Source organism: Myripristis murdjan, chromosome 18 (assembly GCF_902150065.1).
Source record: "Myripristis murdjan chromosome 18, fMyrMur1.1, whole genome shotgun sequence".
Taxonomy (NCBI): Eukaryota; Metazoa; Chordata; class Actinopteri; order Holocentriformes; family Holocentridae; genus Myripristis; species Myripristis murdjan.
Window position 1 is genome coordinate 5,893,260 of NC_043997.1, and position 22,488 is coordinate 5,915,747.

The following is a 22,488-nucleotide window of genomic DNA, read 5'->3' on the forward strand; positions in this document are numbered from 1 at the left end:
CCCGCCTCTCTGTTTCGAGGTAGGGTGATCAGTGAAATCACCTGGTGGAGTTGTTGGTTGGAATGAAAACCTGCAGCCTCTTGGCCCTCCATGGCACGAGTTTGACACCCCTGATCTACACACAACGAGGGGAACTGCAACAACGCAGGAAGACTCTAGGAGTAGCTGGGAGGAAACCATCTGAGAAGATAATAAAGAATATTTATCAACCACTCCTGCATGAATACTCTTACCTTGGTGGCCTTGGCAATTCTTATTTTTTAAAACCTTATGTTGTTATCTTTCTTATGTGTCTATATTGGCTTTATCTTATTTCCTCTTCTGTGGTCATCTTTTATTTTGGCTTTTTAGTATTTTCCATATCCACTTATTTATTTGCAATATGAAGGTGGGTTTCTCCTTTTTTTAGTGACTGGCCCAAAGGAAGAGGTGACTGGTTGACTTGTCTCCGTTGTGCTGGGTAATGTGGCAGGCTGGTCAACAGCGCCCTCTGCTGCTCACTGCTTTACCGTCATGCACAGTGTGTGAGAACTACACTTTGACTTTCCCTTGTGCCTAAATGACCTGAGACTTACTAGTGATTTTTAAATTTGTTTTGTAGTCCAAGATATTAACATACACGTCTTCTATAACCCACCATTTCTGAAGTGGAGATTCATAATGACCTGTACCGACTGATATTCAGAAATTTGTGTTGAAATGCTCAGTAGTGCTTCTGATTTCAAAGCCAGCAGAGGGTGTGGAAACTCTTCATGATGACATTATTACATTTCATACCAACCTGATCTCACAGAAATCCGTGAAGTGAGCACGACCTCTTAACAACGCATTGCGTGCTCCTGGCACATAACCTGTTATAATTATGTGTGGCCACCACAGAAACAGCGTCCACTGAAAGTCAGTTAGGATCCGTGTCGTATGGCCACCACGCAAACGCTGTCCACTGAAAGTCAATTTCATGTGGGTGGTAGTTCATAGGTCCCGGAAGTGCAAATTTAATCAAAATAAAATAATAAAATAAAAAATAAAAAATCGCCAGTTTTCTAGACTAGGCCTACCATATTGACCCGCATAAAAGACGACCCTGATTTTAAGATGACCCCTCTTTTTCAAGACCATTTTTTGGAAAATAGGCTACTTTTTATATGGACAAAATCTTGTTTGAATAAAAAAGCCACCGGCCTGCATCAGGCGGGTCGGCCGCGGCACCGGCTGGTACCGCGCCCACCCGGTCAGGTCTGCGGGATCTGACAGGTGAGCGGTCAGTGCCGCGGTCGGCCCGCCTGGTGCCATGGCCGGTAGGAGTAGTATCTAACATGGAAGGGCGCAAGCCAGTAATTTCGCCTAGGGCGGCACATAGGCAGAACCGCCACTGTATAGTTTATAATGTCATCATTTTCATATTTTTCTAGTCCACAAAAATCACATTTTAAGCCATTTTGAAATCAATGAACGAAATTTTATTTTAATCTGAAAAACACCGGCGTTACCAAGGCAACGCGCTTCATGCTACCTGGTGACTCCCGGCTTCTCGGCTTCAAAGACGTCACGCCGTGGGTGGTGGTTCATAGATCCCGGAAGTGCAAATTTAATCGGTATTCTGAAAAAAAGGTCTGATTATTAGCCATAACGTTGTAACCACCCAAGGCAGACTTACCACGAGCTATGAGGATGTGTAACGATGGCATGTGTCCACAAGTCCCGTATAATATCAACTTTATTTTAAGAAAACACGTTTTATTTGCGATATCATATCACGGAGAAGCACTACATTACCCATAATCCTAGTGTTTATCAGCGACGTGTCTGAATTGACAGCTTTCATCAATAAAGTCAATAAAATCTAATAAAGTGCATGAAAGTTGATAATGTGCTGATATGTTACGCCATTGAACACAACCCTTTCAGTCAGCGAAACAGAGCGGGTCGACAAACCGTGGAAACACGTCAAAAATAGCACTAACGATATATTTTTTTTTTTTTTCATAACACATCTTTACTCGTGGTATAAACATAGGCTACATGTTAAGGTTATGCTTTTGCTGTTGAAAAACTACCGTATGTATGGTTTTTAAACCTAAATTCACAATGTTTATCCTAACCCGGAAGAGGGGTACCAGAACTACAATTCGTGCAGAGTTGCAACACACAGAGCTGTACTACGCCATAGCTTTTGTAGTTCTAACATGTTATGTCTATTATATGAAGTGGTGATCACTAATTTTGCAATCTTAATCAAAGTTTTTGGGTGTGGGAAGAACGCCTGAATGGTCAGATTTTAATTTTTTTTTTCTTAAGATAGTGAAATCATGTTTTTTCCATGTTTTGACACTAGTCGGTGGCGCCCCCTATTGGTTTGCCATCGGACATGATAGTAGAGGTCAAGAGCTTTCCAAAAATGTTGACCCCATGTCTGTACCATTTTTTGTTGCTGCACTGTAAGCCTTTTAAAGTGTCTCAGGTGGCCATATTAAGTTAATGGGAAAATCTGAAATATGAAACATTGAGTATTTTATGGGGAAAAAAAGCTTTGAAATGGTCCAAATTGAAAAGTATGACTGTGTATATGACTAACATCAATATTCTAAATAAATTTGGCCATTACATACCCCCTTAAAGAAGTTTGACTGATTTTATCAAGCTTGGCCCTAAAAGAGGTCTGCAGATGTACACCTGAGACAGCCTTGGCTTGGAGCACGATGAAAATCAAACTTTGTCACAGAACAACAATGAAGACATCATTTGAAAGGTCTTGACCTATGGAGTAACATATCTCAGTGTGAGACCAGTGGGCAGTTCCTGCTCCCCACTAGTGCCCTTTGAACCTTGCACCTGAGACACTTTTAAAGGCTTACAGTGCAGCAACAAAAAATGGCACAGACATGGGGTCAACATTTTTGGAAAGCTCTTGACCTCTACTATCATGTCCGATGGCAAACCAATAGGGGGCGCCACCGACTAGTGTCAAAACATGGAAAAAACATGATTTCACTATCTTAAGAAAAAAAAATTAAAATCTGACCATTCAGGCGTTCTTCCCACACCCAAAAACTTTGATTAAGATTGCAAAATTAGTGATCACCACTTCCTATAATAGACATAACATGTTAGAACTACAAAAGCTATGGCGCAGGACAGCTCTGTGTGTTGCAACTCTGCACGAATTGTAGTTCTGGTACCCCTCTTCCGGGTTAGGATAAACATTGTGAATTTAGGTTTAAAAACCATACATACGGTAGTTTTTCAACAGCAAAAGCATAACCTTAACATGTAGCCTATGTTTATACCACGAGTAAAGATGTGTTATGAAAAAAAAAAATATATATATATATATATAGACTATATAAATCATTAGTGCTATTTTTGACGTGTTTCCACGGTTTGTCCACCCGCTCTGTTTCGCTGACTGAAAGGGTTGTGTTCAATGGCGTAACATATCAGCACATTATCAACTTTCATGCACTTTATTAGATTTTATTGACTTTATTGATGAAAGCTGTCAATTCAGACACGTCGCTGATAAACACTAGGATTATGGGTAATGTAGTGCTTCTCCGTGATATGATATCGCAAATAAAACGCGTTTTCTTAAAATAAAGTTGATATTATACGGGACTTGTGGACACATGCCATCGTTACACATCGTCATAGCTCGTGGTAAGTCTGCCTTGGGTGGTTACAACGTTATGGCTAATAATCAGACCTTTTTTTCAGAATACCGATTAAATTTGCACTTCCGGGATCTATGAACCACCACCCGCGGCGTGACGTCTTTGAAGCCGAGAAGCCGGGAGTCACCAGGTAGCATGAAGCGCGTTGCCTTGGTAACGCCGGTGTTTTTCAGATTAAAATAAAATTTCGTTCATTGATTTCAAAATGGCTTAAAATGTGATTTTTGTGGACTAGAAAAATATGAAAATGATGACATTATAAACTATACAGTGGCGGTTCTGCCTATGTGCCGCCCTAGGCGAAATTACTGGCTTGCGCCCTTCCATGTTAGATACTACTCCTACCGGCCATGGCACCAGGCGGGCCGACCGCGGCACTGACCGCTCACCTGTCAGATCCCGCAGACCTGACCGGGTGGGCGCGGGACCAGCCGGTGCCGTGGCCGACCCGCCTGATGCAGGCCGGTGGCTTTTTTATTCAAACAAGATTTTGTCCATATAAAAAGTAGGCTAGCCTATTTTCCAAAAAATGGTCTTGAAAAAGAGGGGTCATCTTAAAATCAGGGTCGTCTTTTATGCGGGTCAATATGGTAGGCCTAGTCTAGAAAACTGGCGATTTTTTATTTTTTATTTTATTATTTTATTTTGATTAAATTTGCACTTCCGGGATCTATGAACTACCACCCACGTGAAATTGACTTTCAGTGGACAGCGTTTGCGTGGTGGCCATACGACACGGATCCTAATTGACTTTCAGTGGACGCTGTTTCTGTGGTGGCCAGACGTAATTATAACAGGTTATGTGCCAGGAGCACGCAATGCGTTGTTAAGAGGTCGTGCTCATTTCACGGATTTCTGTGAGATCAGGTTGGCCTCTTTCTGCATTTTGAGGTCTGTCTTGTCCCTCTCACTCTGTGTCTTTTCCCTACTCACTGACTGAACCTTCCTCTCGTTCTCCTCCCTCTGTCTCTCTGTCTCTTCCAGTTTGAGTTGATCTCTTTGATTCTCTGGTCCCAAAAGTGTTTTGTCCATATGTTTTGGTTTGTTCACCTTCTTCTGCAGCTCTTCGTCAGGTTTTGCATTTTTCTTGTCCAAATCAGTCACTGTTCTATTTTCTCTGAATGTCTCTTGGTCTCTGTCAGCCTGAAACTTAACTTCTCTGCTGTCTGTCGCTGTCTGCTGTCGCTGTCTCCTGTCCAAATCTTTCCTTTGTATTTGCTGTGTTTCAGCTCTTCCAGCTCTGTCCTGTAGCTCTGTCTGATGCTCTGCTTCTCTCTTTTGGAAATCCATGTGGGATCTCTCCTGCTGCTCGGTGAGTTCATCATGACTTTCCAGAGGTTTTATCCTCTGTTTTTTTGTCTTTTTCTTTTTCTTTGTCTTTGTCTCTTTCTTGTTTTCTCTATCTGCTGCTTCTTTCTGCATTTTGAGGTCAGCTCTCTGTGTTGCTTTGCTCTTCTCTGCCTGAACCTTCCTCTCTGTCTCATCCTTCTGTTTCTTTATCTCCTCCAAGCTAACACTGATTTGTTCTTCCTTTGCTTCTATATTCTTTTCCATAATTCTTGTACTCTCAGCTTCTTTGCTCAGCAAAAGTGCTTTCTCTGTCTTCTGTTGCTGTTTCTCAGGTTCTCTATTTCTCCTCTTCTGATCTTTCTTGGCCTCTAAACCAAGCCTTTTGTCATCTTCTTTCTCTTTTTCTCTTTCTTTTTTCTGCTCCATCCCTTCTGCATTCACCATTTTGTGTTTTGACCTGGTCCCTTCATTCTGTTGCTTTGCTTTAAGTTTTGTCTCTTTCTTTTTTATATCCTTCCTTTCCTTTCTCTCTGCCATGAGTTGCTTTCTGTCTCGTTTACGTTCTGCCTTGTCCTGACTGTTGTTCAGATCCATGTTTCCCTCTGAAAGATTTTTGTCTTTGTCTTTAAGGTCTGTCTTGTCCCTCTCCCTCTCTGTTGTTTCTCCTTCCGCTGACTTCATCTGTGTCTCGTTCTCATCCCTCTGTCTCCATGTCTCCTCTCTCTGGTTGTCCATTTTCCTTTGCTGTCCTGTTGATTTGTCAGATTTCTCTTTCACACACTTCTGTTCATTCTTTCTTGACTTTCTTGACTTTCTTGTCTCTTTCTCGTGTTTTCTCTGTTTCTTGTCTGTGTCGTCGTGTAAAAATCTGGTCTTCTCTTCTTCTTCTCCTTCCTCGTGGTGCATCTTCGTCTCTGTGCAAACAGAGACAGGGGGCAGTGGAAGTTAATGTGAATGCAATGTTGCAAAGAAAAGGTATCAAACCGAAGACAAGCCAAGGTGAAGCTAAAACATCTGACCTGCTTCACAGGGAGGAATTACAGTTTACTACATGATATACAGTGTACAACAAGAAACACTGACCATTAAGTTATTATTATAACTTCATGCCATTATAACCTTTGAAGAACTGTGAACTTGGTATTAAGACTTGGGGCAATAATTTGGGACTCACTTGTTTTGTTCCGTCTCCATTTCCACACAACAAAGACAACAGCAACAACACACAGGAAGACAACAAACAAGCCGATGGCGACAGGAACAGCAGGGTTAGGGGGAACCATGAAGAAATCATCTGAAATGATAAAACACAGAACAACATGACATTTATATGAAACTAAACATTGGCTGTTTCAAGCTAATACATGACCCATTTTACAGTTATAAATCATTTCGGACCTGGGACGTGGATGTGTGTGTCCCTGCCTTGGTTGATGCTGAGCTGCTGAACCCTGCAGGTGTAGCTGTTGCTGTGGCTCTTCTCCACAGTCACTCTGCTGCTGACAGTATAGAGGCCATCAGGACCTCTGACTGTCTCTGGAGCTCCAGCAGAGAGGAGCTTTCCCTCAGCGTCCAGCCAAAACAGCTCAGGCTCTGGGTACCAGCCTTTACTTTCACACTCTAAAACCACTCCACTGCTGCTTTTACTCGTGTGGATGACAGGAGAGGAGGCATTTCCTGATGAGGAGGGAGAGGAGGAGGGATTTCAAACAATATTTTCAGTGGAAAATGAAAAACAATTCATGACACAGCAAACAGTTGAGAGAACTCCTTAAAAATCAGACTTACTAAGGATGAGCACTTGCAGATCTCCACATTAAATGTACCGCAAAGAACTCACATTTGCGAACCATGCTCTTCAGTCAATGGGGATAAGATGTATTGTAGGAACCAATCAGAGTTCAGTTCTTTAAACAGGAACCAATCGTTGCCAAGTCAAATGTTCAGCTCAGAACATAAACAGTGTTTGACTTCTGAGGCAAATATGTGCAGCAGTAGTTATTCGTGGTTCAGTATGCTGCTGTTTGTTTGCTTATTATTGGAAATATGATTTAGTTTAATGGACACTAAAAAGTCTGTGCAAAATAAATGGACTGTCTGCAGTGTAGTAGTGTTGGCTTTGATTTTGAATTGAATTTCCCTAGTTTTTGTTTTGACTACAGAAAATAAAGTGCTCTTAGTCAATGAAAATGAAAGTTTTAATCTAATTCTACATCATTTTTTTTCTCTGTAAATCTCCTGCCTGTTTATAGTTTAAAGATAATGTTCTCTCCTATCTTACCTACCATATTACTGCCCTTGACAAAGACCTTTAATCCCTGGTGACAGGGTTCCAAAAGTATAAAACTGATGAGTAGTCTGGCTCTATAGAATAAAACCTATCTTTGGCTGAAAAAACAATGAACATGCTCACTTACCAACAACAACAAGCTCTACCGCAGATTCTGTACCCAGTAAAGGGATGAAGCATCTGTATCTTCCTTTATCTGAGAGCTTCACTTCAGAGAGTTTTAAGGAAATGTCACCGTGCTTCAGTTTGTCAGTAAACAACGATGTTCTTCGCTCATATGATGGGTGTTTTTGTATCACAAGGTCCTGACCATTAAGGGACATATGGACAAATCTGGGCTCCAGGTCGGGTCTCGACCACTCCACTGTCCTGGCGGCAACATCCACAGCAGGTTCCAGGTGGCACGGCAAGATGATGTCACCACCAAGTATCGCCACTATTGGCTGAGGTGGACCAAACAACTGATACTGACCTGGGAAGAAACAATACAATTCCTGCTGTGAGACAAGGCTATTAACAAAACACAGAGACACAGTTGGAGCTGTGGCATCCAACATATTCACGATGTAACTGAAGCTGTGATGATGGAGGATCACAGCATGAAATGCACCAAATTTAAAGCCTTTCTCGAAACACAGGCCAGATTTTACTGCACATGTGTTGTAGGCTACAGTACATAACAGTGCCAGCTCAAAGTCAACTAGTATCCATCATCTTGTTGGATACATGAATTAGTGATAGTATAAAGAGTTAGAAAGAGTAAAAAAGTTCTGTAAGGAGGTTGATGTGGCGGCTGGTGGTTCAATCAACATGACTACCACTTTCAGTCCGGACTCAAACACAGTTCGAGGTGAGACGAAAGTGATCAGTTCATATTTACAACATTAGCTTGCTAAAACTTGCAACTTTACTCTGTTGACAACAACCATCACCTTTCCCTAACCATAACCAGATGGTTTTGGTGCCAAAACCTAACCAAGCCTCGTGTTAAATGTCAATTTCTTAACTTTAGATTACTACCACCAACCATGACGTTTCCAGGACCTTAACCAAGTAGTTTTGGTGCCTTGACCTAATGTCTGTTGGTGGTGGCACATCACTTTAAATTGTGGTGGTGTCATGTAATTTGTCCTGATTGCCTTTCCATTGGAATTGTTTCTGTGGATCGTGATTATTTCAATAGTCATTTGTATTTCTGCGATATAAAGTTTCTTTTTTGTGGTAAAAGCCTCCAGGATACCATCAACAACTGTGAGATACTCTCGGGCTTTGTCTTCTGACTAAAATGCATTTAAGTTTTAGTCATTTTTTAATCATTTGAATTTCCCTAGTTTTAGTTTTGACTACAGAAAATAAAGTGCTTTTAGTCAATGAAAATGAAAGTTTTAATCTAATTCTACATCATTTTTTCTCTGTAAATTTCCTGCCTGTTGAAAGTTTAAAGATAATGTTCTCTCCTATTTTACCTACCTTAGTACTGCCTTTGACAAAGACCTTTAATCCCCGATGACACGGGTTCCAAAAGTATAAAACTGATGAGTAGTCTGGCTCTATAGAATAAACAATGAACATGCTCACTTACCATCAACAACAAGCTCTACCGCAGATTCTGTACCCAGTAAAGGGATGAAGCATCTGTATCTTCCCTCATCAGAGACTTTCACTCCAGAGAGTTTTAGGGAAATGTCACCATGCTTCAGTTTGTCAATAGACAATGATGTTCTTCGCTCATATGATGGATTTTTTTGTATCAAAAGGTCCTGACCATTACGCCACACATGGACGAATCTGGGCTCCAGGTCGGGTCTCGACCACTCCACTGTCCTGGCGGCAACATCCATGGCAGGTTCCAGGTGGCACGGCAAGATGATGTCACCACCAAGTATCGCCACTATTGGCTGCGGTGGACCAATCAACTGATACTGACCTGGGAAGAAACAATATAATTCCTGCTGTGAGACAAGGCTATTAACAAAACACAGCAACCCAGTGGGAGCTGTAGCGTCCAACACATTCACAATGTAACTGGAGCTGTGATGTTGGAGGGTCACAGCAGACAGGGCTAGAAATAAAGGCACAGTGTCTGTCCTGATGGCAATGCAAAGCATTGGCATTGTTTCTGTGGATCATAGTCATTTTATGGTCATTTGTATTTCTCTGAAATAAAGTTGCATTTTTTGTGGTAAAAATCTCCAGGATACAATGCTTGTTTCTATCACCCTGTGTCACAGACATTAAACTGGTCTAGTTTTGCTGCTGAAACTTTAATTTTTCCCAAGATATTGATGCTCAGAGTTGGTCACAGAAAAAAAATTGTTTTGAAGAAAAAACAGATTCTGGCTTCAGATTTTGACACCTGGGTTGTAAAATTGATTCGGCTGTGGTTTTGAACAGAACTCTAGTGTGTTTTGCAGCCCAGAAAATGTCATATGGCTATCTCTATTAGAAATGATGCTAAGAGGGCTTAAAAATGCTAGGAAAAAAAACGTGAATAAAAAAAAAAAGCACCAAATTTTTACTTACCCTTACATACTTTGTGGAGTTGTAACTAAGAAAATATGTTGTGGAAAAAATCGGGGTCATGAAGGAATTTTTTTTTTTTTTTTTAATTGGTTGATTTTATATGAAATGACCCAATAGTATATTGTTGACATTATTCTAAAATAATTATATTGCATCAAAAGGCATAACACACACACAAACACACCAAGGTGTTAATGGTGTGCTGTAAGTTACCTGCACAAGAGCGTGTCAGAAGAAGAAAGACAACAGTGTGATGGAAAAGCAAGATGCTGAAGACACTGAGCCGGCAGGGAAGGGCCAGTCCGTCCTTCAGGTGAAGCATCTTTCACATCTGAAAACTGACATAAACCATTTGTAAAGTGTGAGGTCACAGGAGGGCCATATGGAAAGAAAAATATCTTGTCAGAGGTCATTTTACAAAATCCAATCCAACATGTACAACCAAAAACAAGGGGAAAAAAACAAAGGGATGCAAAAACTAGACTAATTAACTATAAAATCACAGCTAACAGAAAAAAACAAAAAATAAAATTATTACTAAGGGTTTATTAAAAATGTCACCCTTTATAATTACTCAAAGCCCGGGGCTGCTTAGAAATTAAGACTTCAAATTAGTTTCACAATAAAAATTAGAGCATATTAATTAACAGAAGGATCTATCTATTTATCTATCTATCTATCATCAATAATAGACTTTTGGATCAGATTTTTTTAAGAAATTAACAGGCCCAGATAGAAAGGTGATCAATTAAAATGAGATCAATCCACAGTATCCACCAAATGGTGACTGTCACTCTACCTGGGGGCATCTACAGCCACCGTGCTGAGTGAAGAAACAGAGGCACAGATCAGCAGCACCCTCTGCTGGTTCCTGCTATACTGTCATATCCGTCACCTTTGACAAATTAATTTAATGTTTAATGTTGTTCAATGGACTGTGAATCCAGTCACGGGTCACCCAAGGCAGCTTGGGTCACCCAAGGCAGCTTGGGTCACCCAAGGCAGTTTGGGTGACCCGTTCTCCAGATTTAATAAAAAAGAAACTGTTCTCTTGCCTCTAAAGTATGTATGACCTTCACTGTCAGTGAGAACGTCACAGTGTTTGAGTTTCACTTTCACCTGTTGCTTAAGAGTACAATATAGTATAATACTTACTTGAAACAATAAAATCATTTTTGAAATGCAGGCATGACAAGTAGCAAATTCATTTGAATGAAATGTTACAGGAAGGAAAAATTTAGGGTAGGAATTTAATGTATTTTGAAAAGCACACGTACCTCTTGTTGTATCGTGGAGTGGCTTCAGGGAGGCTCAACCAGGTGATAAAAAAAAAAAAAAAACACAGCACACCCTTCCCTCACCTGGTCACCTGAGGTAATTTCTGCTCATGTTTACGGCTGTTTGGCAGGCCTTCTAGTCTGTCAGTGTTGTAAATGTGCACATCTTATTTTAAACACTATCAGCATGTTCAGTCCTGTCTGTTTACTTATAATTTAAAATCAGTGTGGCCATGCTTTTAAATGTGCTTGTAGTCCAGGTCACATTAGAGCTCTGGCAGGATTTTTGATGGCTAACGTTCATGTATTTTTGCACATTTTCTTACCCATCACAGATTGCAACCTGCTGTCACGTCAAAACCAGAGATGAGCTGCACAGGAAGAGGAGGTCCTCCCCTCCATCAGGTCTGAGCTGATGTTCAGTCTGACGCTCAGACAGTCAGCAGCAAGACAGCATGGAGGTCACAGCTGTCTGCCTCACACTGGGTGAGTACTGTCTCTCTCTCTTTACATTTTTCTGTGAGGTTCAGGTGCGATCAGTCGAAACAAAGCTCATCAGAATTTCAGATGCTGATACTTAAAGCATCGCCATAATGTTTTACAGATCTCATACACCTTTTTGTGTATTGTTTTGTGTCTGGCTGTTGAAGCAACTGAGGATCTGTTTGAGTGCATTCTGTCACATTGCTGTGCATTACATTTGCATTTTAGGCCTCTGTCAGTAAATTTAAAATCTTTTGACTCTAACTTTGATGAAGCCTTTCTGCCAGAACAAGTAACAAGAAAGACGTTTTTGAGAACATCCATCAGAGTTCATGAGTATCTAAATTGCATTCTTACATTTCAGGTATTTTTCACAAAATTTCCTCACAAAATTACCAACATTTCAAGCCTTTAATATTAATGATTACAAGGCTGAGAGGTCAATAGATCTAACAAGCATGCAGCATCCCTACAGTGTGATGTTAGAAAGAAGTGAAACAGTGAGATAGATGGAAAAGCTATAATTTTCAGCATGAATATATTGTGCTTACAGCACAAAGACATTTATCTTCATATAACCATCCATCTCTTTTCTTTTGGCTCTCCAGTGATGAATGTGTTGATGCTGCTGCTTGCACAAGTTCACCGTGGTTACTTTGCTCAGAACAGCAGTAAGTCGCTTTAAAATAACTGCTCACACAACTGACTTTTTGGGCTTTTTGCATTACCTTTATTCACTCAATTTTGAAATTTTGAACTAAGGGTGGCACTAGAGGAAAGGTGACAGTGACACCAAAACTGAAAAGGTTCATTTTCTGGTAAGCATGAATACCTGGCAGTCCATCCATTACATTTACAGACATGTCATGTGCATGTCAAATGTTTGGGCTGAAGGTTGCGCTAGAAGAAAGCTCACAGGGTCACCACAATCAACAGGAGTCTTCCTTTGCGGAGCGTGGCTGCAATCACCAAATATCATGACATCAAGTTGTGACATCTTGTGTGCAAAGTAGACTGTTTGACTGCAGTTTGACACTAGAGAAAAGGTCATGAGATCACCAGAAATGACAGGGTTCATCCTCTCAGGAGCGTGAATGTGCTCACCAAATGAAAATCTGTTGAATAGATTTCAGGATACGCTGCATGAGGGCTGCACTAGAGGGAAGGTCATGTGGTCACTAAAACATGACAGGGTTCACCCTCTGAGGAGCATGAATGTGTTTATAAAATTTCACCATAATCTACCCAAAAGATTCTGAGATAATGTATACAAACCAAAATTGGGCCTGATAGTGGCACTAGATGGAATGATTATGTGGTCACTGGAAAGGACAGGGTTCATCTTCTGTGGAGCAGGAATGTGCTCACCACATGTTATGGCATGCCAGCCGATAAACTTTGAAATATATCAGTAAAGAGTTGAAAAGGTGAACATATGGACCCTTACTAGCTGCATGGCAAAAATCCTCATCTTCATTCGAATCTGTCAATAATATATAGGATCTAGCCTTGAAAAAACAGTACCTTTAGTTAGTATTTATCACAGTTAAACTACTTAGTGTTTTGTGCCTTTTTGTGTTTTATTATTATTTTGTAGGCATCACTTCTCAAACAGTTTAGATTTAATTTGAGAACAAATATCATAATACAATATCTCTGGTTCTCTCTTTCTGACAGCTCCAGCTTTGCTTCGTGTTTTTCCAGACCGACTGCAGCACTTTGAATACGAAGAAGTCTTGTTCAGTTGTGAGGAGCTTGATGGTTCTTCTGGATGGAGAGTTATGAGGATGACTAACAGAATAGTTAAGCTGTGTGCACCTGACTGGGAGACGTCAAATGAGGCTTCCTGCAGCATTGAAGCTGCCTATCCGGTAGTAGACAGTGGAAAATACTGGTGTGAGAATGAAAAGGGACAGAGAAGCAATGCTGTCAGCATCACAGTCACTGGTATGTTTGTAGTTACTGAGGAGGTCAATGTATAGAGTTGAAGTTAAACGCATTTACAAGGGACTTTGGAGTTAATTAAGGATAGAATGAGCCATGTTAACATGATGGGAAGTCAATACCTATTACACTTATTTCTTCCACCTGAAATAACTCCAGATCCTATGTTTCGATTACTTAACAAAGGTATTTTACTCAACAAAAAAATGTTACAAAACTCATGTTGATCAGCTGGCTCAGTGATCCTGGAGAGTCCTGTCCTCCCTGTGATGGAGGGAAGTGATGTCACTCTGCGCTGTAAAGCCAAGACGACTCCCTCCAACCTCACAGCTGATTTCTATAAAGATGGCGTCTTCATCAGGAGCAGCTCAACAGGAGAGACGACCATCCACAGTATCTCCAAGTCTGATGAAGGTTTCTACAAGTGCAGCATCTCAGACTCTGGAGAATCACCAGAGAGCTGGCTGGCTGTCAGAGGTGAGAATTTATGAAAGTTATGAGCAGTAATTCCAGATCTAGGATCACAGAGAGCCTCTCAAGCCCATAGGGTCTAATGGACTTCCATGGGCTTTTCCATCACATGTATTCGTATAATTGTCTCAACTGTCCCTATAAAGGAAGTTTGGCTCATAGGGGCTGTGATCAAAACAGCCAAGGCAGCAGCAGCGAGGTCCATGAATGCATCACTTCCACCTTTGGCAGCTTACACACAGCAGCAGGCTGTTTGTCCTCAGTTACGCCCTGCCTCTCCCCATGTCCTTTTGTAGGGGCTCCTCCCATAAGGAAGTGCAGGCTTGCTGTGATTGGCTGAGTACATGAATGCAAACTGTCAGTAAGTTGAGACACAGATGTGATAGCGGGTGGAGTTATTAAGTACATATAAAGCTGAAGGATCCAATCAATAAATCTCTGTTTTGTCAACCAATAACTAAAATTATCAACATCCTATCTAAGGTACAAGTAAACCAATTTGTGCTGATTCTGTGCAGTCTATTATTTTGTAAGGATGGTCATCACTTTTCAGATGGTGGATATTTGATTTGAGAACAGATCCTAATATAACTCTATTATTCTTTCTCTCAGATGCAGCTTTTCTTAGTGTCAATCCAAACCGACTGCAGCTTTTCGAATACGAACCTGCCTCTTTTAATTGTGAGGGGCTCGGTGGCTCCTCTGGATGGAGAGTGATAAGGGAGATCAACAAAACAATAAAGAAATGTGCCCCTGAAGGGGAGCTGTCATCTGGAGCCTCCTGCACCGTGGAGAATGCCTACACAGCAGCAGACAGTGGGAAATACTGGTGTGAGAATGAGATGGGAATGAGGAGCTTCACTGTCAACATCACTGTCACTGGTGTGTTGACAGTAACTAAAGAGTTTGATTGTAGTTATTCTATGTCTGTGTTGTCTGTTTTGGGTGAAAAAAGAAGCTACTTTTACACATTTTTACCAGTTTACCAATATTCTGATGTATAATATGAATTTCATTGATAAAAATCAAGTTTACCATGAATTAAAATGCAACTAATGTTGATCAGGTGGCTCTGTGATCCTGGAGAGTCCTGTCCTCCCTGTGATGGAGGGAAGTGATGTCACTCTGCGCTGTAAAACCAAGACGACTCCCTCCAACCTCACAGCTGATTTCTATAAAGATGGCTTCCACTTTGGGAACGGTTCCACAGGAGAGACGACCATCCACAGTGTCTCCAAGTCTGACGAAGGTTTCTACAAGTGCAGCATCTCTGAAACTGAGGAGTCACCAGAGAGCTGGCTGGCTGTCAGAGGTGAGGATCAGTCCTTTCAAACAAAATTAAATGAATAATTTGCTTTTTGCATGGCCTAGTTTCCTGCAGATGATCAATGAGGCTGTGTACCTGCTAGTGTTGAGACCTGTTGTTTGATGCCTGATAGAAATTTTCCATTCCTATAACACTTAAATGTAAGAACAAAAGTGTGACAGAAGCAAGAGCACTAGTCCACCATCTACAGTCTCTGTAGTTTGTGTGCATGCAAGACAGAAGGGAGGATTAAAATTTGCTTTCCCTTGCAGGTCGATATCAGAACGTTTCTGCACAGTGGAGCTTTGCAAGCAGCGTGCCAGGTACTCCACATGGCTAATGTGGTTTTTGACTTCACAACGAAATCTCTAGTTTTTCCTGTAACGGCGAATTGGCACATTTATATTGCTTTTTTTGAATATTGCAGAATTAAAATTGTAATTGTCTCAGTATGACAGTACACATTCTCTATTATCTTTCAGCACTTCATGAAGACACTGACAGCTCTGTTCATGTCTTCGTGATAAGGACTGTGGCCACCTGTTTATTGATGGCTGTGCTGCTGGTGATCGGGCTGCTTCACTGTGGGAAATGCAGAGGTGCAGCAACATTACAACACACTCATGTATCTATCTGTTCAGATAGAGATATATGCTGTTATCTATTGTGCTGAATGTGTGTTCATTCCTCTATTGACTTTGGAAGTTCCTCTCATAAAGGGTCAAACAGGTCAGTGATGTATAGTGTCTGTAACAGGAAATTAAGATTCTCACGGGTTAAGTCAGATTTAGATTTAGATTTTTTTAACTGCACCAGTTTTTCTCAGGTGTGTCTATATATTGATACATGCAAAGCGTCTATATAAGCCCTCTGCAGAATAACCACAGCGTCTCTACGCCTCTCTGAATAGAGGCTGAGGGTTTGTTGTAGCGCTCTAACAGTTCAGACCACGTTGACCCCGAGCTGGAAACAACTGCACTGTTTTGGATGCTGATATTAACTGAAACTGTCTGAAATGTGTCCTGCAGAGAGATCTCACACGTCAGGACAAGCGGCACTATGAGAAAGACCAAACAGTACAGAGACTGATGAACCTCCTGCAGAGGAGCTGCACAAATGAGATAAACTTCAACAATCAGCCTGATCTGTTCTGCTGTTTCCTCTTCAGCCGAGGAAAAGACCAGCTGCCACCCACATGAAAAGATATTTAGTTTAGGGTTAAGTATCAAATTGTTTAGTTGTCATTCACTGCCAGCACTGATAAACACATTTAAAGCTTAAAAAAGTTAAAACTTAACAATAATTACGCATACTTTTGTAAAAATTTTGTACTGAATTATATTATACTGAAAATAAACTATTCCTCATTTTGTTGAGAAGCTTTAAAGCCCCTCTGGGACTCAATTTCTTTGGGTCTTTACCCACCAGGACACCCAGAATTTTTAGACAAATATGATCATTTATTGACACATTTACATTTTTTTATTATTATTATTATTTACAGTGATGCCACTTTTCATTTTTTTTAATTACATGATTTCACATCACATGAAGCTGATGTCACACTGCAATCATCATAATCGCTGGGAACAAATACAAAATAAAATAAAGTAAATAAGTTCAGCATTCAAAAGTCATCATATAAAGACACTGAAAGCATCACAGAGTTTAACTTCTGTTGTAAATAATAATTGTATTTGCTGTTTCTGAAACTGAAACACAAGCGCTGGGAGTGCGGACAAGAAATTCCAGCATTAAACTACATGTGCAGCCTGTTAACACATTATTACTTTCTGATGTGTGATACTTGTTGCTGTAATGTTAAATAGATAATGTGAAGAGAGATGAACATGCAATTGAATTCTGTTTTTAATGCTTGTAAGTTCTGTGATTCTTTTAATTGACCATGTGTTATTGATCATTGATCACTAAATCTGTTTGCCTCCTGCTCTCAGCCCTTCAGCACGATGTCTTCCTCCTGAGGAAGGTGAGAGTCAGCTCGTCCCTCAGTGACCTCAGTGTTCTCGCTGCTTTGCTTTTCTCTTCATCTAATGCGTTAAGGAATCCTCCACATCCGAATTTCTGCTATTTAATTTTTTTTTTTTTTTCTCCTGATCAAATTTCTCCTAAATCCAATTATTTCTGGATTATTCCAGATCAAATTTCTAAACATTTGAGTGTTTTTGGGGTTTCTCCTGATCCAATTTCTCCTCATTCCAATGGTTTTTGGATTCCTCTGCATCCAATTTCTCCTGATTCCAATGGTTTTTGGATTCCTCTGCATCCAATTTCTCCTCATTCCAATGGTTTGGGATTTTTTCACATCTGTTTGTTCCTCACAGGAGTAGTTTTGATATTCCATCATGTCCGTTTGCACCTCACTGGGATAGTTTGGGGATTCCTCAACATCCATTTTCTCCTCATCTGTGACTGTCTCCTGTTGATTTTCATTTTTTCTCTCTTTTGCTTCTTGGTGGATTTTGAGTTCAGTCCTCTCTCTCTCCATCTGTCTCTGTGTCTCCTCCAGTTGCTCACTGATTTGCTCCTTCAGGTTTTTTTCTTTCCCATTTCCCCACTTTTCTTCCTTTGTCCAACTTTCTACCACAAGCTGCTCTGTATGTTTTTCTGCTTCCAGCTGAAACCTCATTTCTTCATTGTTACTTAAGGATTTGGTTTCTCTTTCCTTGATTGCCTGTCTTTCCTGTAGCTCTTTTTGTTGTTGGAGCTCTTTCTTTTCTGTTCCTGCTATTTTTTGATGTAATTTCAGGTCAATTTCCTTTCTCTCATGACTCTGTTTCTCTGCTTCCACCAGTTTCACACTGATTTGCTCCTTCTGGCTGTCAGCCTCCATCTTCTGTTTTGGCATTTTAGTTTCTTCATCCTCTTTGCTGCCCACTGCCTTCTCTGTCTTCTGTGGCTGTTCATCAAGTTTGTCCACATTTTTTTCCAGTTCAGTCTTTTTTCCTCCATCTTGCTTTTTCTCTGCCTCTTTCTGCTTTTTGGGGTCTGTCTTTTCCCTACTCACTGACTGATCTTTGTCTACATGTTCTGGTTTGTTCTCCTTCTTCTGCAGCTCTTCCTCAGATTTTGCATCTTTCTTGTCCAGATCAGTCACTGTTCTTTTTTCTCTGTGTGTCTCGTTGTCACTGCCAGTCTGAAACTTAGCTTCTCTGTTTTCACATATAGATGTGGCAGTTTTCTGCTGTCTGCTGTCCAGATCTGTCCTCTGTATTTGCTGTGTTTCAGCTCTTCCAGCACTGTCCTGTAGCTCTGTCTGATGCTCTGCTTCTATCTTATGGAAATCCATGTGGGATTTCTCCTGCTGCTCGGTGAGCTCATCATGACTTTCCAGAGGTTTTACCCTCTGCTCTTCCTTTGCCTGAGACTCTGTCTCTTTCTTGAGCTGTGGGTTTTCACTCTCTGCTGCTTCTCCCTTCATTTTGAGGTCGGCTCTCTCTGTTGGTTTGCACTTCTCTGCCTGAAGCTTCCTCTCTGTCTCATCCTTCTGTTTATTTATCTCCTCCAAGTTATCACTGATTTGTTCTTCCTTTGCTTTGACCTTCTTTTCCATAATTCCTGTACTTTCAGCTTCTTTGCTCAGCAAAAGTGCTTTCTCTGTCTTCTGTTGCTGATTCTCGTGTTCTCTATTTCTCCTCTCCTGATCTTTCTTGGCATCTAAACTGAGACGTTTGTCCTCTTCTTTCTCTTTTTCTCCTTCTTTTTTCTGCATTTCAAGACTTGTTTTGTCTCTCTTGCTCACTGACTTCCTCTTCTCATCCCCCTCCATTCCTTCTGCATTCACCACTTTGTGTTTTGACCTGGTCCCTTCATTCTGTTGCTTTGCTTTAAGTTTTGTCTCTTTCTTTTTTATATCCTTCCTTTCCTTTCTGTCTGCCATGAGCTGCTTTCTGTCTCGCTTAGGGTCTGCCTTGTCCTGACTGTTGTTCAGATCCATGTTTTCCTCTGAAAGATTTTTGTCTTTGTCTTTAAGGTCTGTCTTGTCCCTCTCCCTCTCTGTTATTTCTTTATCCACTGACTTCATCTGTGTCTCGTTCTCATCCCTCTGTCTCCCTGTCTCCTCTCTCTGGTTCTCCACTTCCCTCTGCTGTCCTGTTGGTTTGTCAGATTTCTCTTCTGCACACGTCTGTTCATTCTCTGACTTTTGTGACTCTTCCTCTTGTTTTGTCTGTTTCTTGTCTGGATAATTCTCAGTCTCTCTTTCTGACATTAGCTCATCTCTTTCTCCTTCTTCCATCAGAACCTGAATTTCATTCTTTGTTTCTCTTTCTACAACAAATGTCTCTCTGTCTCTTCCTCCTTCCATCTTAAACTGAGGATCTGTGTCGTCGTTTAAAAATCTGGTCTTCTCTTCGTCTTCTCCTTCCTCGTGGTGCATCTTCGTCTCTGTGTGCAAACAGAGACAGGGGGCAGTGGAAGTTAATGTGAATGTAATGTTGCAAAGAAAAGGTATCAAACCGAAGACAAGCCAAGGTGAAGCTAAAACATTTGACCTGCTTCACAGGGAGGAATTACAGTTTACTACATGATATACAGTGTACAACAAGAAACACTGACCATTAAGTTATTATTATAACTTCATGCCATTATAACCTTTGAAGAACTGTGAACTTGGTATTAAGACTCGGGGCAATAATTTGGGACTCACTTGTTTTGCTCCGTCTCCATTTCCACACAACAAAGACAACAGCAACAACACACAGGAAGACAACAAACAAGCTGATGGCGACAGGAACAGCAGGATTAGGGGGAACCATGAAGAAATCATCTGAAATGATAAAACACAGAACAACATGACATTTATATGAAACTAAACATTGGCTGTTTCAAGCTAATACATGACCCATTTTACAGTTTATAAATCATTTCTGACCTGGGACGTGGATGTGTGTGTCCCTGCTCTGGTTGATGCTTTGCTGCTGAACCCTGCAGGTGAAGCTGTTGCTGTGGCTCTTCTCCACAGTCACTCTGCTGCTGACAGTATAGAGGCCATCAGGACCTCTGACTGTCTCTGGAGCTCCAGCAGAGAGGAGCTTTCCCTCAGCGTCCAGCCAAAACAGCTCAGGCTCTGGGTACCAGCCTTTACTTTCACACTCTAAAGCCACTCCACTGCTGCTTTTGGTCACATTGAGGACAGGAGAGGAGGCAGCACCTGATGAGGAGGGAGAGGAGGAGGGATTTCAACCAATGATTTCAATGTGATTTTTAGCACAGCACGACTTCGATTTTAGGACGCCCTAATCCAGTCCATAATTTGAATAGCGTTAGGGTTAGGGTTTTGAATGGCAAAATGTAGATTTAATCATATAATGACTTTTTGATAATGATTTTTTTCTGTATGACAGTAGTGTATTTGTAATAAGCAACACATTTTTTTTTTTTCCAGTGCCAGTAAAGTCAACTCCTTCCATTGAGTAAGTAGGTCCAGCACATACACCCTCAAATAATAAGAAGCTAGTTTTCAGTGTGAATATTGATTAGTCTATTCCTGTATATTACATGCAAATCCGTGTATATGTGGTATGTCTAGATTTGTTGATTTAGCATGTTATAATATTATTATTCCATGATAAAATAATAAAAAAAGAGATGTGCAACTCTACTGCCCCCTGTGAGCAATGCTCCATTGGACATAGACCAGTGTATTAATTAATGTATTAATTAATGAGCCTCCACTATCTCTTATTGTAGCCTATTCCAATATTTTACATGCATACTGGTGTGTGTTCTCTTTGTGTGTTTGCTTGTGTGTTGGGCAGTGGTTCATTTAGGACACCTGTTGTGTGACTTGTTTGATTTGGTGCATTGCAAAGAGTTGTGTAAATGAAATACTTAAGGAAGAAAGCTAAAGACCTCCCTTTGTATGAGGAATTTTATGGGTTTATTCTTTAGTATTGTGTTTATTATATTTTCGGTTGTGATTTACAAGGAAATCGCAGGCAGACTGACTTTTCCTTAAATTAATAATGTTTAAAAATGCACAATGGACATACAGTATTCCCACTTACCAACGACAAGCTCGACAAAAGATTCTCTATGTAATAAGGGGATGAAGCATCTGTATTTTCCCTCATCAGAGATTTTCACCTCAGAGAGTTTCAGTGAAACATCTCCGTTCTTTAGTTTGTCCGTGAACAGAGACGTTCTTCCCTTGTAGGACGGATGTTGGTTGAGGAGAAAGTCCCGCCCACCGCGCCACACGTGGACAAATCTGCGCTCTGCGGTATCAGATCTCGCCCACTCCACTGTCTTGGCAGCAACATCCACGGGAGGATCCAGGTGGCTCGGCAAAATGACGTCATCTCCAACTCTTGCCACTATTGGCTGAGGTGGACCAATCAGCTGAGGCTGAGCTGGAGAGAAACAGATCAGTTTTCATTCCTGATGTGCAAACTGCCTGAAATGGTTCAGCTCTTAAAGAATGCAAACAAAAAGGGAAGGGCTGGTGAGCCTCTGCGACTTCTGGCAGATCGGACCGTCATTTATTTAACCTGCATCGACTCGTGTGGAAAGTTACTCTGAAGACAGAAATAATATCAGTGATTGAGTTAACGTAAACCTCAGAAAAAAGACTAGAGGTGCAAGAAAAGGAAGCTAAAATTATGACACTTCTAACTCGAGTGCAATCTGGTCATACTAAGTTTTAGAAGTTCCAGCTTTTATAAATCCAGCTTCCCTTCCAAGTTCAAAAGCTACTCTTTTAAGATAGCACACCTTCTGACGGTCCATGATTATGAATTAAAAACAAACAAAAAAAACAAACAAAAAAAACAACAGGCAAATTCTATTCATGGACCTTCTAGAGGAACATGAAAACAATATTTTGTACATACAGTGTGTACAAGATGCATTCCTTCCCTCTGAGTGAACTTTGTCATTGGCGCCAATTTTGTGCATACAAATTAAAGTCTGATATGTGCAGAAGAAAAAAAAGAAGTAGCAGTAACTTCAAATTAAAAGTCCCCAGAGGTTTGATTATGGATCTTTATGGATGACATATTGCAGCTACAGAGATGGATAGTTTCTCTCAATTCTGCTCCACTGTTCACACTTACACTGACATGTTCCTGGTGTGTTTGTGTGTGTGTTACCTGCACAAGAGTGTGTCAGAAGAAGAAAGACAACAGTGCGATGGAGAGCCGAGACACTCAAGACACTGAGCCAGAGGCGAAGGGACCGTCCATCCATCACGTGAAGCATCTTTCACATCTGAAA

At 40.8% G+C, this 22,488-nt stretch overlaps 1 protein-coding gene and 1 long non-coding RNA gene across 2 annotated transcripts in view; one reads left to right on the forward strand and one right to left on the reverse strand.

The window, feature by feature from the left end:
- LOC115376199 (Fc receptor-like protein 6) overlaps positions 1–22,488 on the forward strand; it is a 47,517-nt gene that overhangs the window by 7,643 nt on the left and 17,386 nt on the right. Inside the window, exons 2-3 of the mRNA XM_030075691.1 lie at positions 13,710–13,955; positions 15,016–15,198. Coding sequence (XP_029931551.1) covers positions 13,748–13,955; positions 15,016–15,198 — 391 coding nt within the window. The 5' untranslated portion in view covers positions 13,710–13,747. The remainder of the gene's footprint in view (positions 1–13,709; positions 13,956–15,015; positions 15,199–22,488) is intronic.
- Positions 4,623–6,385, reverse strand: LOC115376904 (uncharacterized). Its single transcript, XR_003929868.1, has 3 exons — positions 6,360–6,385; positions 6,136–6,255; positions 4,623–4,642 (listed from the first exon to the last, which is right to left on the reverse strand). It is a non-coding gene; the product is annotated as an uncharacterized LOC115376904 (long non-coding RNA).